At 32.4% G+C, this 15252-nt stretch overlaps 1 protein-coding gene across 1 annotated transcript in view; it reads right to left on the bottom strand.

The window, feature by feature from the left end:
* LOC106677706 (TATA element modulatory factor) overlaps positions 1-15252 on the bottom strand; it is a gene marked incomplete in the record, with an annotated part of 37181 nt that overhangs the window by 3106 nt on the left and 18823 nt on the right. The window contains 8 exon segments of the mRNA XM_067049453.1: positions 1427-1529; positions 3074-3206; positions 3787-3901; positions 4899-5024; positions 7873-8017; positions 8087-8279; positions 9573-9772; positions 13149-13343. Of these exon segments, the coding sequence (XP_066905554.1) occupies positions 1427-1529; positions 3074-3206; positions 3787-3901; positions 4899-5024; positions 7873-8017; positions 8087-8279; positions 9573-9772; positions 13149-13343 (1210 nt within the window).

Genomic DNA, 15252 nt, shown 5'->3' with positions numbered 1-15252 from the left:
ATAATAAAAATCCTATAGCTCCCAAATACAATGCAATTTAGATTTGTTCCTCTGGACTGTATTCGATTGGTTCCTTAAGGATTGCACATGTCAAAGTACTTAACCTGCAAATGTTTGAACTATACCTGCTGTGAAACAAACAGAAGGACCAAACCCAAAATGAACCAAACAAGAGGTGTTACTCTTCTGTTTTGTTCAACTCCAGTGGCGCCTTATTTTCAACTTAATTTAGCTTTTTCTTCATTTTTAATTTTTATATAACAGTTTTTAAAAAATTATCACTCAGGCAAATAAAAAATAAAAGGAATCGAATACCAAGCAGGCTGCCAAAATTAAAAATTTTATTAAGATTCAGTTTAAATACAAAAATTAAAACAACAAACATATATGAAGAGCAAAAAACAAGAGTTCAGATAAATGATCTTCTTGTCATCTCAGTCATATTCATTGCATTAATTTTCTTCAAAGATGAACAAAGCCAATCTTGTTGAAACAAAACGCCCCTATTTACAGTATCTTGCCTAATATGTCAACTGTAATAGTTCATTTAGTTTTTTTATTTCATCGACTATTGTAAGGCAGAAGTTCCGATTCATTTTTAATTTTGTTTTCTTAGCACAAGGCCCAGTGCGGCCACACTGGTTGCTCCTGCTTAAGGACAGGGCCTGGTCCTCATGCACAATTTTCTTAAAGTTAAAAGAGAATAGAAACAAAATGGATATTATTTTATCTCCAAGAAAATGTTAAATTGAGAAAGGCTCAATGTATGCATATAAGGCTATCAAACAAACTCGGATGAGTTTTCTATTCCACTAAAGTTAAAGTGCAGAAAAAGTATAAAGAATACATTACAAAGACTTGACAGAATAGATTTTGATAAGGACAAAAACTTCATTTTGCTGAGAGCCTCAAAAAGAAACTTCAAAGCGCAGTTACTAAAAGTAATATGATTCTACTTATTAAACACTAAGATTTCTAATGGACAAAATACATTTTGATCCGGAGGCTCCTCAATTTTTTAAATCATTATTAAAAGTTTATGTTTATTTATTAATCAGTTTTAACATCCTTGTGGACCCTACCCAAGGCAGGAAGGTCTCAATAGTTTATTTAAATGTAATAATACAAGATTCTTTAAAAGACAACTAGTTAAATATTGAGGAAAGATAGTACTGGTTCAATTAATCCTTATTGTAATAATATATCATCAGAATTATCAATATGAATTTGGATTAGAATAAAACAAAGCCTACGTTGTAGTTACCATTCATTAAGTATTTGTGTATCTATTTCAAGGAACTATCCCAATCCTAATAATTCAACTTTAAAAGGTAAATATCAAAATAATAATTTTTGTTTGATTTGGTGTAATAAAATGTCTATGTATAAAAGAAATAAAGATTTATAAAAAAAAAAACAATCTCACCTGAGCTTTATACATTTCTTTGACATCTTGTAGATCCATTCTTAATTCTTGACTTTCTTCAAGTTTTTCACCATACATCTGCAGGAGAGCATCATATTGTGTCCTAAAAAAATATAATAAATGAAATATCTGTAATTTTATATATTTGGCTGAATACTAGGCATGAATATACTATAACATATACTGAATATATAGTAGCTGAATTGAGAAAAGTCAAAGACCATATTAATGACCATCGACAAGCAAGTGAACTAATCCATTGGGAATGCTGAGATGCTTAAGGCATTCTCTTAAGAGAATGCATCCCTTAAAGAACTAACTGGTCTGATGTAGACCCACAAATTATATTGAAAAGTTAACTCATATAATAAGTTTCCCTTATTTTTTTTTCTTTCCTGACTACAACTCAAAACCAACTTCTTAAAGTAAAATATACTATCATTCTGCTAGGAAAATTCCCAATTCCTTCCAGCACATTTCAATTAATTCCTTGATTATTTCTACTTGATTATATTACTGCTATTTTTGGAACCAAATTTAAATCAAATATTCCTTCCTCTATATTATTTTCTAGTTACACTCTCATTTTTTTTTCTAGCCCCTACCTAGTCATTCTTGATATACAGAAGGTGGAGGGGTTATGGGTTATCTAGAGAGGTAACCAACCTATTTTAACTAAAGTGGAGGGTTCAAGTTTTCACATTTATAAAGTCACTTCTCTCCACACCATTCATCAAGAACACCTTTTTTTTGGAAACTTCCTTAAATTCATTTTTCCCTTCTATGCTGTCCTCTTCAGGTCTTTTTTCCCCCTCCCTCTTACTGGTCATTTCTGGGGGGGAGGGTGGGGGAACTAACCATGGTTAGGTTAAACTTTTTATTTTGTGTGGCTGCCAAAGAAATTAAAGCTGACCTGCTCTCCAGGCCGGAATCGAATCAGTGCCGCTGCAGTCATGAGGCAGGTACCCTCCTTATTAGATCCTTTTGAATCCTCCCTTTTGTATCTTTAATCATTAATATCTCAAGACTTCAACACTAATATAAACAGATAAATTGAACCTCTTGAACTTACTCATCACCTCTTCCAAGACAATTTTATTTACCCTTTCACCTCACACGCCATAGCCATTTATAAAGTAAGGTTTGAGCTTTTTTAATAGATTTCTCCCAAAAATTATTATCCTTCTCACATAAACCTGCATCTTTTCTTTCTTACCATCATCAATATCATCTTAATGTTATCAAGACTTCTAAAAACATTCCTAAGCACATTCCTCAATAGATTTCCTGATGGGTCTTCAACTCACTAACCTATAAAAATCTAATTTCTTTTCTTGATTTACAATTGCAATTCCTAGAAAATATATATTTTGCTTCCTCCATTTGTGAAGTGGTGAAATCTCTTTTCTCTAATCTATACTATCTCTCCTATATATACATCAATATGATGGTCTTTTCAGATTGTCAATTGTATGTATTTCTTCAAGAGTTTTATATATATATATATATATTACTACAGCAATTTGAAGAAATATTTCATCAAACTTAAAAAAAAAAAAAAAAAAAAAAACTTAGCAGAGAGACTGACTATATAACCATGGTTCCTTGGGTTCAATAAGTACACTCATAACTGAATTAAATACTAACTTAAGTAATGAAAACGAAGAAAGGTCCGCTGATTGCTTTTCCAATTTTGCAGTAAGTGAAGACACTTCATCTCTTAAATTGGTCTTTTCCGAGTCTAATCTGGCTATTTCCCACTGAAGCTGCTGAATGTCACCTAAACAGGAACACAAATTCCATAAAGTAATTAGAAAGATAAATAGTCCGATAAGATAACAATGTAATCTCATCAAACAAATTAATACTACTGATTGTTCAAGGAAGATTGAGATTGAAAGAATCATTTGAAGAAGGAAGGAAATTATACTCAAAATAAAAGTTAAACTAATATCTCAACTTCTAATAAAACCTGTTACATGAAAATATTTTATTAATTTTCCTACAAATTCTATACAAGCGAATGAAGGAGCAACAACTTTGCATTGGTCAAAATGGACGACAACTAATGCAAAAAAGTCTTTTGTAAATCAGAAATTATAGTTTCAACAAAGGTGAAAGGTGGAAGATCATTGAAGATGCCCTGCTCTTGACCTGCCATGCATTTTAATGTAATACAATACTAATAGTTTTCAATAAATGGAGCAAAGGAGATTAAGGCATCTAATAAAAATTCTTCAATGTATCTCAATGAACATTTTTCATTTATTAAGTTTACGGAAAATTAGAAATTTATAACATAATAAAGAAAAGAAAATTTACTAACATATAGGTATAATTTTCCTATATCAATGACTTACCATCCCTAAGTTTAAGTTGAGCTTGTAAATTTTCAATGTATGAAGTGTTATTTGCTGGCCTCAGTACATCATACCGACCAGAATTGGAAGAAGTTTCAAGCAAATCATCAGCAAACTAAAAGAAAATTAATGCTACGAATTATTATAAAATATTAACAAAAAAATTGTTAAAAAATAATGATAATAATAATTGATCTTTCAGTTGATTTCTCTCTGATAAAAACAACAATCAATAAAAAGATGCTGCATTAGTACTTAATGTAGGAACAAAATATGGACAGCCAAATGGACTTCTTTACAATCTTGGCTCTAATTGTCTCAACCAGGTTGCTAATTTATAATTGGAGAAGTAGTTAAATTACCAAGACAATTCTCAGCTGACTTTGTTCCAGACCTAAGTCCATCAGGAACTTTAGAACGATTCATGATGACGTTTATTCAAATTTAATTCTTAGTATAAGGACTGATTTTTGTGGATTCATTCTGTTAATTAAAAGGCTCATATATTCCTTCATAAAGGAAATGAACAATAATAATTGAGATTACTAGAGACCAAATTTTTGTGCTATTGCTTCTTATGTTCCCTAGCTTTATATTCAACCGAATCTCGACAGAAATCCAAACTGCATATTTTGAGGATTTTCAGCACAAAAATGCATTTTGGATCATTTTTTGGGTTTTGATTATAAAATCATTGTATAAATTTTTCAATTATTCATTAAAAAATTAAATAAATAAAATTTTAGGTTTTTAATGTAAAAAGTTTAAGCGCATGTTTGCACAAATATGGTAAGTATATAGAGTTTCCTTTGATTCAAACAAGATTAACATGTGCATTAATATTACAAATTATTCAACAAAGATCTAAGGATTTGGGTGTTTTATACACAATTTTACACATATTACATCTTTACTCCACAATTTTGCACATTTTGAAGTTTTTACTGTACAAAAATCCAGTCTAGTTATAATTTATGAGGCATATAGTTCTATCTCTTGGATAAAATGAGAACTAACGATTGCTTGTTAACTGATTATTGGAGTGAATCATTCAATTTTTAAGGCAATAGTAAGTATTTATTCAAATAAACTAATCTTATAGAATAACTTACATTAGACCAGATATTCCCAGCAAACGATTCGCTAATAGAAGATCTTCCCAAGCTCAAAGTCGGTGAAGATCTAGGGCTGGTGCCCACTTGAGGAGATGATTGCATTCTACTGTTTCTTAACTGCTCCTAAAATATAAATACATATAAAATTCGATACTAAACTGATGGTCATTGTTATAACAATTTATGTTTACCTTCTAATACTTCAATAAGGAAACTATGGTAATTGGATAATGTTCTTTCCGAATCTATATGTAATCTCCTAAATAACATATGTTAAGATCCACATGGGTCTAAAAAAGTTATTTTTTTATCGTAATCGTTGTTGGTTTTCAGTTATCAATCTTACATTTACCTAAATATAAATTTTAAATGAACCTTGAGAGATAAATAGCATTAAGCCCACAATTAAAAGGAATGCCAACAAATTTCAAGAAAAAATCTTCCATGATGGAATCACAGGCAAAGTCCAATCTGTTGTAGAATAATAACTGGAGTAAACCAAACTGACCTTGAGCTAAGTTTGGTTTGATGGTACTTAGATCAACTATGTAATATTTAATGTTTTTTGGTTGACTGCTCATTGAGAATAATAGCACATTCCTTAGGGTCAGATTGAAAGTGAAACAAACCAATAATAAAACTTATACACATTTACTCCTCAATTACCTTTAATATAAGCTTATATCAATATTCAATTGGTTCCCCAGACAAAGTTAGGACTTATCACAGTAATTATAAGAGAACTATCCATTTCTCAAAATGAAGATTAGTGTACTTACATCACTCTTAAACTTCATCTGCTCACTTATAATTGAGGTAACATTTAAAAGTCAATTTTTAAAGTTTTATGATAAAAATTCTTTCTAAGCATTTTTTTCCTAAAACTACTATAATGAATTTTATGAGTCATTTTCAATAAAACAAGAATATAATAAAGGTGTACAAAACATAAATACAAAGTATAAAAACTAACAAACATTAAAAGATACTTGAATATTTTTAGACGAAAGGAATATGGTCCGGGTGCGGTCAAAAAAACTCAAATAGTAGAATTATACTATTTTAATGAGCCAACGTTTCCCCCCACGTTGCAGGGCTTCGTCAGGGCTAAAAAAGATACAAACACATAGTTACATAAGGAAAACAAAAACATAAGTGTAAAATAACAGGGGTATAATATATATATAATATAATTTTTTACAGTAAAAAATTATATTATATATATATTATACCCCTGTTATTTTACACTTATGTTTTTGTTTTCCTTATGTAACTATGTGTTTGTATCTTTTTTAGCCCTGACGAAGCCCTGCAACGTGGGGGCGAAACGTTGGCTCATTAAAATAGTATAATTCTACTATTTGAGTTTTTTTGACCGCACCCGGACCATATTCCTTTCATCTTTACACACGGTCATTGAATATTTTTAGTTGAATGGATGTAATAGCATCATGATTTTACCACATAAAAGAGGGAAAACCAATAACCAGGTATTAAAGCACTCTAGCCAAATAAGAAATTGGTTAAATTTATTTCTTTTACAGCCTCAATAGTTTACATTTATTTCTTAAGTATCCTCAAACTAAAACCCCCATATTAATCAGAAAATTGTTATAGGTTGGAAATATTTAAATATTGAATATTCAAAAAATTTAATTTAATTAAAAAAAATTTATAGTTGGTAGATGTTGACCGGTGGTCAAAAAAGGTACAATAAAGAGCAGAAAAAATTATTTATTAGACACCCCACTTTGCAGGGCATTATCAGAGCTGAATTGTGAGAGACAAGAATGATTACCATTCTGTCACATTTAAAAAAAAAGAAAAACTAAGTGGGATGAAGATGAATACATTTGGTGAGGGGAAATTGTACAGACATGAAAAAAAGAAGACTGGATACAAATTTTTATCATCTTACAAGATGGATCCAAAAAGGATATATTAACTGTCGGATTTACATAATCTCATCTGAAGGGTCAGGGGTCTCATTTTCTGATGCCCCCGCTTGCTATTGATACCAGAAGATTTCGAAGACGCCTGAAATTGTCTATCATGACATGTAAGAAAGGACCTGGCTTGTCCCTACTACACTACAGCCGATGACATGTTGGCCAGCCTCTGATCAGGAAAGACGTTTTTTCTGGACATCGGAAGCGAAATACATGGTTTTCACCATTTTTGCCCACCGCTGAACCTGGACGAGGGAAGCGGGAAGAATATGCAGAAGTGACCACGACAGCCAAACTTCCAATGCTTCACACAGTTAAGTTTCTTAATATATGAGACCCCTAAGATTTCTTTTCACCGATCGCATTATGAAATAATTAATTATTCCTTAAACTAACCTATTAACTCATTTGCCCCCTCAGGGATTTTACTGGGTCTCTTAAAATATATGTGCTCATTAATAAGCAGAAAATCTCACAATTCAACCCCCCTTGTTCCACACTAATTTTAAATAAAAATTCAATATGCATATACCTGGGGGATACCTGGAGTAAAACAAGGAAAGGTTCCGATATGAACATTAACTCTAATAAGAATACACAATATTGTCTAATATTTTAGTAGAATATATTTATTGTTTGTTAGTAGATATTAATATATAGGTATAGCAAATTAAATTCAATATTATTAAATCACAATTTTGAGCTATCCATCACTAAGAAAAGGGTTTATTAGCCTACCAATTATTTTGAGTATCCAAGCCATAAAACAAAACAAACATGATATCGCCAATCAGTTTTATCCCACAGTAACAATATGATGTTACATTCACTTCATTAAAATATACATATAAATATAACTTTCTATAGTAACACTATGGTTAAAAAGGAAATTTCAACCCTCTTTGAAACAAATCTTCAGATCATTCAATTCCAGTACTACATACTAAGACAGTAGACTACAAATTAAATAATTGAAATAAAATAAAGAAATGAAAAGTAAAATGTCATGAGAAATATCTTACTTGTAAAGCTAAGCATTTTCTTTTTTCTGCATCCAAAGCTGCCCGCTCAATACTAAGCAACTCTTTTAAAGAAGTTGTTTCTCGTTTTTTAGCTTCAAGATCATTCATCAGTCTTTCTTTCTCTTGCTGGAACTTTTTCATTTCACTAAAATAAAACTTTTATCAAAATTATGAACATAAAAAGAGAAAAACAATTATATTTATATAGGAATACCTATTTTTCAAAACTCTTAATTTTTCCATCGATCCCTTCATTGAATCCAGTTCTTTCAAGAGGGTTTCATTCTGCTGACTGAGGGAGGATGATTTGTCCTGCAGCGAAGCGATGAGGGATGCGGAGGCTTCATATTCCTCTCTAACACTGCGCTCTCGCAATGAAAGGGAGCTAATTCGAGTCTCCAGTTCGGCTGGAACACCAATTATGAACCTCGGTAACATTATGACTGCTATTGGGCAGCTAACTTCCAACATTTAAAGGGTAAAGGGGGAAATTTAAAGGTTAAAATCAAGGGGTTCTGAAAGGTCATTCTGAACTTCAGCTATAACAAAGGATCGTTCAATGAACTATACCACTGTTGAATAAAGTAAAAAAAGAAAGTAAATATAGCAAAATGTAAAGAAGCAAATATAATAAAAAAAGAAGCTATATACCAATGAATTGAGCTGGAAACATTCATAAAGATCAATTATAAATATTTACTTAAAAGTTTGTATTTTAATACTTAAAAATCTTCATAATTTTGATATTCCTATTTTATTTAAATGACATGATGATTTTTGTACAGATATTATTCCCTCCCCCACAATATAATGTTGGGGAAAAAAAACAATGTGTTGTTGTTGACCTAGCCTTAAAGAAACATAAATAGTCAGTAATTAAAAACATAAACTATACTCAATATAACTTACACATTTAAGGTTTATCAGCCCTATCAGTTGTAAACATTTTTTTGAAATATTAACATCCGATGTATGTTTAATTTCTGTTGGAACAGTTTTCTTAATTTGAAATGTGCACTCTGAAATTACATATCTTTGGAAAAATTAGATTATGGAATACATACTTAATGTAATCTTTTTTTTTTAGTTCTTAGTAGAATTTTCAGATTCTACTGCTGAAGCAGATGCAGTCAGAGGTCATGCAAAAGTTGATTTCAAGTTAAAAAAAAAAAATTTCTCAACAATGGTTCATTATTGTAAAAATATTTTTATGTAAATACATTTATAATTTTTGGAACATTGTTGATTGATCATGTATAATTAATAAAAGAAAGATGATATGGGGGTGGTCGAAGAAAAAACTGAAATAATAAATAAACTATTTATTTTGAGCCGTTTCTCCCCACTTTACGGGCTTTATAGGCATTCAAAATGTAGGAAATTGAAAGATTCATTCTTTGCATTACATCATTTAGTGCAAAAGCAGGTCAATGTGAAGGAGAAAATTCTTTCATGATACAACTGTGCATCAGAAGTATTAATAAGCAAATAATTTTGGAATATTTTTTCAGTTTCGGAACAACTTATGATTATGATTCCATCACAGAGAAATAGAAAATCAATACTAAAACAAAAAACTGTCATTTGGAAAATTTTAGATATTCACCTTTGGAGGCAGAAAGTTTACTCATACAATTTATAGGAAGAACCTACTACTACATTACCTACTTTTTTTTTTATGTATTACAACTGAAACTGACCTATTAATGAATTTAATTGGGCCTCCCTTGCCTCCCAAGAGGCCCTGGCCGAGACCTGGAGCTCAGTTAGGACTTGAACCTGCCTGGCAAGAGGTGCAGTTGCTAACGTTGCTGTTTCGGCTTCTGCCTCAGCCCTCCTTTCAGCTGCTTCAGCACGGGACAGCAATTCACTTCTCTCTCTACGATGGGTCATTTCTGCTCTGTTAAAAATATTTCATATTATTATTTCATGGATAAAAACTATTATATTTGATTATCTCAATAAGAAACTGTATATTAACGTATGTATATATACATATACATAACTTATGTAACTGGAGCCGAAACTTCGTAAAATTAAGTAAGATATGTTAGTGTTAAAAAAAAAAAAGAAAAAAAAAATTTTAAGAAGTCCATAATCTCAAGACTAATATCGTATATTAGAAGATAGGTGAAATTAGTTTTACGTTATTGCTTTGATACGGTTATCAAGTTGTAGGTTAGATACCGTAGCATGGAAAGAACAATCCACCAACTGGCAATCCACCGATCATTTAGGTGGTCAATAACAATTTTGAATTAATACAACTAGAATGGACGAGAGTGAAGACGGCTACCACTACATACCTAAAAACTGCTGTCTCGGAGTTAGAAAAATTCGGCGGAGAATTTGGTCACCTTAACCATTTTTTGAAGAGAGGAAATCAGATTCATAATCTAATAGGGGCAAGAATCGAAGCAGGATTTGTGGATCCTCTAGATGCCACAGAATTAAGGGCGTCTTTGGTTGGAAGAGTGAAAAGAAACGTGCTGAATAGCATACAAGCAGATGAGCTAACCTCATGGGACAAGGTTACTAAAAGACTGAAAAAGGTATAAGGAGGAGGTCGTTAGACGCCAGAAGAAGACGTTTACCATCTGTTCATTGAAATGAGGAAGTCTGGCCAATCAGATTACAGGTTTGCTGAGAATATGCTAAATAAATACACAGCTATATCTGAAAAATTGATTGAGACTGTAGGACAGGCCGAGGCATCACAACAGCTAATGATTTTTGACAAAATAATGAAGTTACAATTAGGACGGAACTTCCTAAAAACAACAACAAAATTAGCTGTTGAAAAATCTTTTGTGAAATGTGTCCGCGACATAATGGACAAAGGGGGCAGAGAGGAGGAAGAGGTAGATATTAAGCAGTGGAGGCAGGTACCTTTTAGGAGCACGAGGAATTACAAGCCACTATTCGACTTCAAGCAGGAACCTTCTCGATCGCCCAAGTTTGAATATAAAAAAAGAGATGGCAGAGACGTGCAACACAGCAATAAACCTCAAAGACACAGAAAAGAGGACGCTCATAGTGTTCGGGCCACATTGCAGCAAACTGTCCTTCGGTCAAGTGCTTTGAATGTGGGGGCAAAGGCCATATCGCAAAGGCATGTCCCTGGATTTACCGACAGAATCCAGTCCCAGAACCAATGAAAGTGAATACTCACAGGACAAGACGCCACAGGGATTTTCCAGCTTCAAGTTCCGAAGAATATATCGTTAAGAGTTCAAGTGATGAAGAAGAAGAAAGTAAGTCTGGGTGGGCACTAATGTCAACTAGATCAAATGAACAGGCGGACAAGAGGTACAAGACCAATAGGATGGACAAGATACAGGAAGCTACCATCTGAGGAGATAAGGGCAATCCGCACCGACGAGAGCTTAAAACAATGTGTGTGGAGTATGGGAGAAGTTGCCCATAGTGCAGGGGCGGGGTAAAAGAGTAAAGGCGCTAATTGATACTGGGAGTACCAGTACCTTGATCAGTAGAGGGGTGCTGAAGGAGCTGGATGAAGCCTACAAATTAAAGGTATGTAGATGTTCTGTTATCACTTTGAGTGACCCTTGTAGAGTACTAAGGGAATGCGTATGGGATCTTGAGAACCTCACAGGGGTGAAAATGGGAGCAGTCCTCCATGTGTTGGAAGATCTAACAAGTCAATATGACATCTTGATCAGGTGCGATGTTTTGGATAAGGTTGGTTGTCAGGTGCAGGGTAGCCGCACACTGGAAAATGATCCTGGGAACTAAAGCGTATCATGGGAGACTAAAAAATGATAGAAATGAACATCGCGTAGAGATTGTTCGTTTACAGGTAACCAATGTCGAATTACTTCTATCTGAATTTACGGATATATTTTACAAGGAGGGTTCCTCACTACTGGCCACTGGGAAGACCAAACATGAAATAACTCTTAAAGAGAACAAAGTTTCCTATACAAAGGGCCGGAGAAACCCGCAGTCAATGACAGCAATAATTAATGACCAGATAAGTGAACTACTTCGTCAAGGTCTAGGTGAACTACACAGGTCATAAAGATAGGTGAACAACATACGTCATAGTATCTCACTGTCCAGTAGACCCTGTGGATTGTTTAGAAAAAGAAGTGGGATCCAGAGGCTGACCCCTCATATTGCCTAGTGATCGACTATAGAAAACTTAATGAGAACACTGTAGAGGAACCTTATCGCCTGCCCATACTTGAAGATATGTTAGATCTCTTAGTGAGGGCCTGTGTTTTTTAAACCCTTGATCTCAAATCCGGTTACCATCAAGTGAGGATGCGGGAGGAGGATATAGAAAAGACAGCATTTACGTTTGGCAGAAGGCATTATGAATTCACACGAATGCCGTTTGGGCTTAAAAACATGCCTCTTACTTAATCATTCCAGTGATTGATGGATGAGTTTCTCCACAGGCTAAGAGAAGACTATTGCCAAATATACATGGACGACCTTATAATCTTGGGCCATTCCCCATCTCGGCATATAGTCCACTTTGAAGTGGTATTTGAACGTATTCGGGAATTTGGTTTAAAGTTGTCAAAAGAGCAATCATATTTTTTTCAGGAGGAAATAAAATTTTTAGGACACCTTGTATCTGAACAAGGAGTGAAACCAGATCTGGCCAGGGTAGAAGCCATTGTGCAAGTAAATCCACCAGGGCCTTTCAAAGTGGTAGCGCTACGAGAACACAACATAGTTTCCATCCAAGAGACAAGTGCTGCACAGAGGGTTAGGAATACACACTTACGGCACCTCCGCATCCCTCTCGATTCAGGCATGTAAAATCATAATTTGTTTCTCCCTTTCTTTCAGTCTTATTAGCTATGTTATTTTGTTATATAATTTTCTTGTCGTTATTATAATTTGTTTATATAGTAGGATTTATAGCTTGTTTATTTTTCGTGTTCTTTTTGTACACTTTTGCTCAAGGAATTGTTCTTTAGTTTTTATTATTACCTTTTATTTTGTGAACTGGGATAAGGTGGTAAGTAGTGTATATGATAACAAGTGTATAGGATAATTACTATTATCAAACAAGCATTGTAATAACAGCTGATAACCTATGTGGAAGGTACCATATATATATGGTTTTTTTATTTGGGATTTAATGTCCTAATGTTCTCCAAGTTAGGGCAGAAAAGACAGGTTATACTGCAGGTTACCAATCTATTTCAGCCAAAGTGGGAAAGATGAGATTCATTCTGACAGAAGCCTTAAAATTTTTTTTTTTTTTAACAAAATCAGATATGAAAAGAATAACTTACCTAGAATGTTGTTCCTGCATTTCAATCATTTGCCTCCTCATATCCTCTAAAGCAGACTGAAGGGTTATCACTTGCTGTTGAGTTGCTTCCAGCTCCGTTGACAGTTCTCTTCTCAGGTTCTGTTCAACTTCATCTTGTTCCGTTTTAACCTTTTCTTGTAATGCCTTGTAGGCTTCTTCTTTCTCTTTTATTTCTCTAAAAATAGTGAAATTTTGCTTATTACCATACTCTTTTCTTAAGCTAACATTAATAATAAAACATAATTATTCATAACACATAAGTATTTGCAAAATGAAACTCTTCCTGCAGTGAGCAAAAGTTAGTAAAGTTTAAGGATAGGGATGTAATTATCATTGGTTTACTATAAGAATTTCCTTCTGTTTTGAAGATTATTAAATTTTTCAAGTTTCTCATAAGACTTTTGGACAACATGAACATTTGAAAATCAACACTGGTGGTGACTCACTTTGGCAGTGGCATTAAATATTGAAATGACCAAAACATTTAAACATCAGAAATATTAAAACAACAAAAACATTTAAACATCAGAGATATTGAAATAATCAAAACATTTAAAAATAAATCAAACCTTCTTAGTTAAAAATTAAATGACCAAGCAAACATTAGGCATTGTTTATAGTCCAATAATTTATGTTTTAAATAAATCCTGTATGTGCCTACTAAATTTTTTGAAAACCAAAAAACAGTAATTATTGCGCTTTAAAATTAAAATCAGCAAGCAATGTTTTGAAAAAAAATTATAAACCACAAAATATAGTAATTTTCAGACTTGTAATTGGCACATAAACTTATTTCAGGTACTAAATATCAACTCTTTTTCTATCTACCTACAGTAAAAATTTCAGGCAAAAATAATTATTAACACAATTAAAAATAATTTTTAACACAATTTAGCAAAAATTAGGAATATGTTGAACAAGTGTTCCTTAAAATTAGCTCAGGGGAAGTCTCAAAATAATGGATTTGTAAAGCTCTTATTTATTGGCAAAGAGTTATTCTTCAAAATATTTCTGCGTTTTAATTTAGTACCTCAAAAATACATTTAAATATTAAGCTTTTTCTTTTTTGACTACGAGCAGAGAAAGTATCACACACAGCGGGCAGAGTCATAAGGTTAAACAATGAAACCAAAGTGATCTATTAGCATTAGAATTTATCAAGAGATGGCAAGACAACAAAGCACAAAGACCATTTTCGGGTCTTTTTACAATAACACCTGTTTTTACAAATTTGTGAAATTTCTATGAAAAGATATAAGTAATTTTGCATGAAAATTTTATTGCGGGTAGGCACTAAAAAAACAAAACATTGATTGTAATATTTTAATGTTTTTTCATTTGTTCTGGAGAAAAAAAATTGTGAAACGATTACAATTGTCTAAAGCTTATTTTAAAAAATAAAACTATTAAATAAAAATTTTAGTTTTACAGAAAATTTTTTTTGGAAGAACACATTTTGGCACCCTCATGAATTTTGTTTATTATGATGATTTTGTCTAAAAAATGCACTTTATTTATACTATTTTTCTGCTAACTATCATGTTGAAATATTCATTCCGGATTTATTTCAAGAAATGAATATTTTTTTACTTTCACATCTTGGCTATTATTGTTATTGTTGATTCCTAATAAAGCATTCAACAATGAAGTAAATAGTAGATTCAACAAAATTTCAGAGATGAGTACTAAGGTAGTTCCTTAACACCAGTGTTATGGATGAGATAGAAGAATTGGTGATGGCGGCGTATGCACAGGAGGTAGCGGGCAGAGAGGGAGAGATAAATCATATGTTTAACTGATGAACATTGATGTGAAGTCTGGTGTGTTGTTGGTTTTTCGGTGAGGGCTGAGGTTAGTTAAAAAACTGTGTATTTGGAAGTGATCTTTCTCTCTCTGCCACGACCAGCTAAGTGCAAGTGCATATGCATCATTGTTCACTTTTGGTGAAGAATAAACAATTTTATATATTTTAATTTTAGGTTAGATTATAAGTTAGCAATAAGTATATAGATATATATTTAGGGATAGGGTAGATATAATTAGAATAAGTTATGATAGGGCCTTTGTTAGTTAAGATTGTTCTT

This window comes from Halyomorpha halys, unplaced genomic scaffold, assembly GCF_000696795.3.
Source record: "Halyomorpha halys isolate HHAL.00 unplaced genomic scaffold, Hhal_1.1 Scaffold106.1, whole genome shotgun sequence".
NCBI classification, from domain to species: Eukaryota; Metazoa; Arthropoda; class Insecta; order Hemiptera; family Pentatomidae; genus Halyomorpha; species Halyomorpha halys.
Note: the sequence above shows the minus strand (reverse complement) of the source record. Positions and strands in the feature narration are given on the sequence as shown.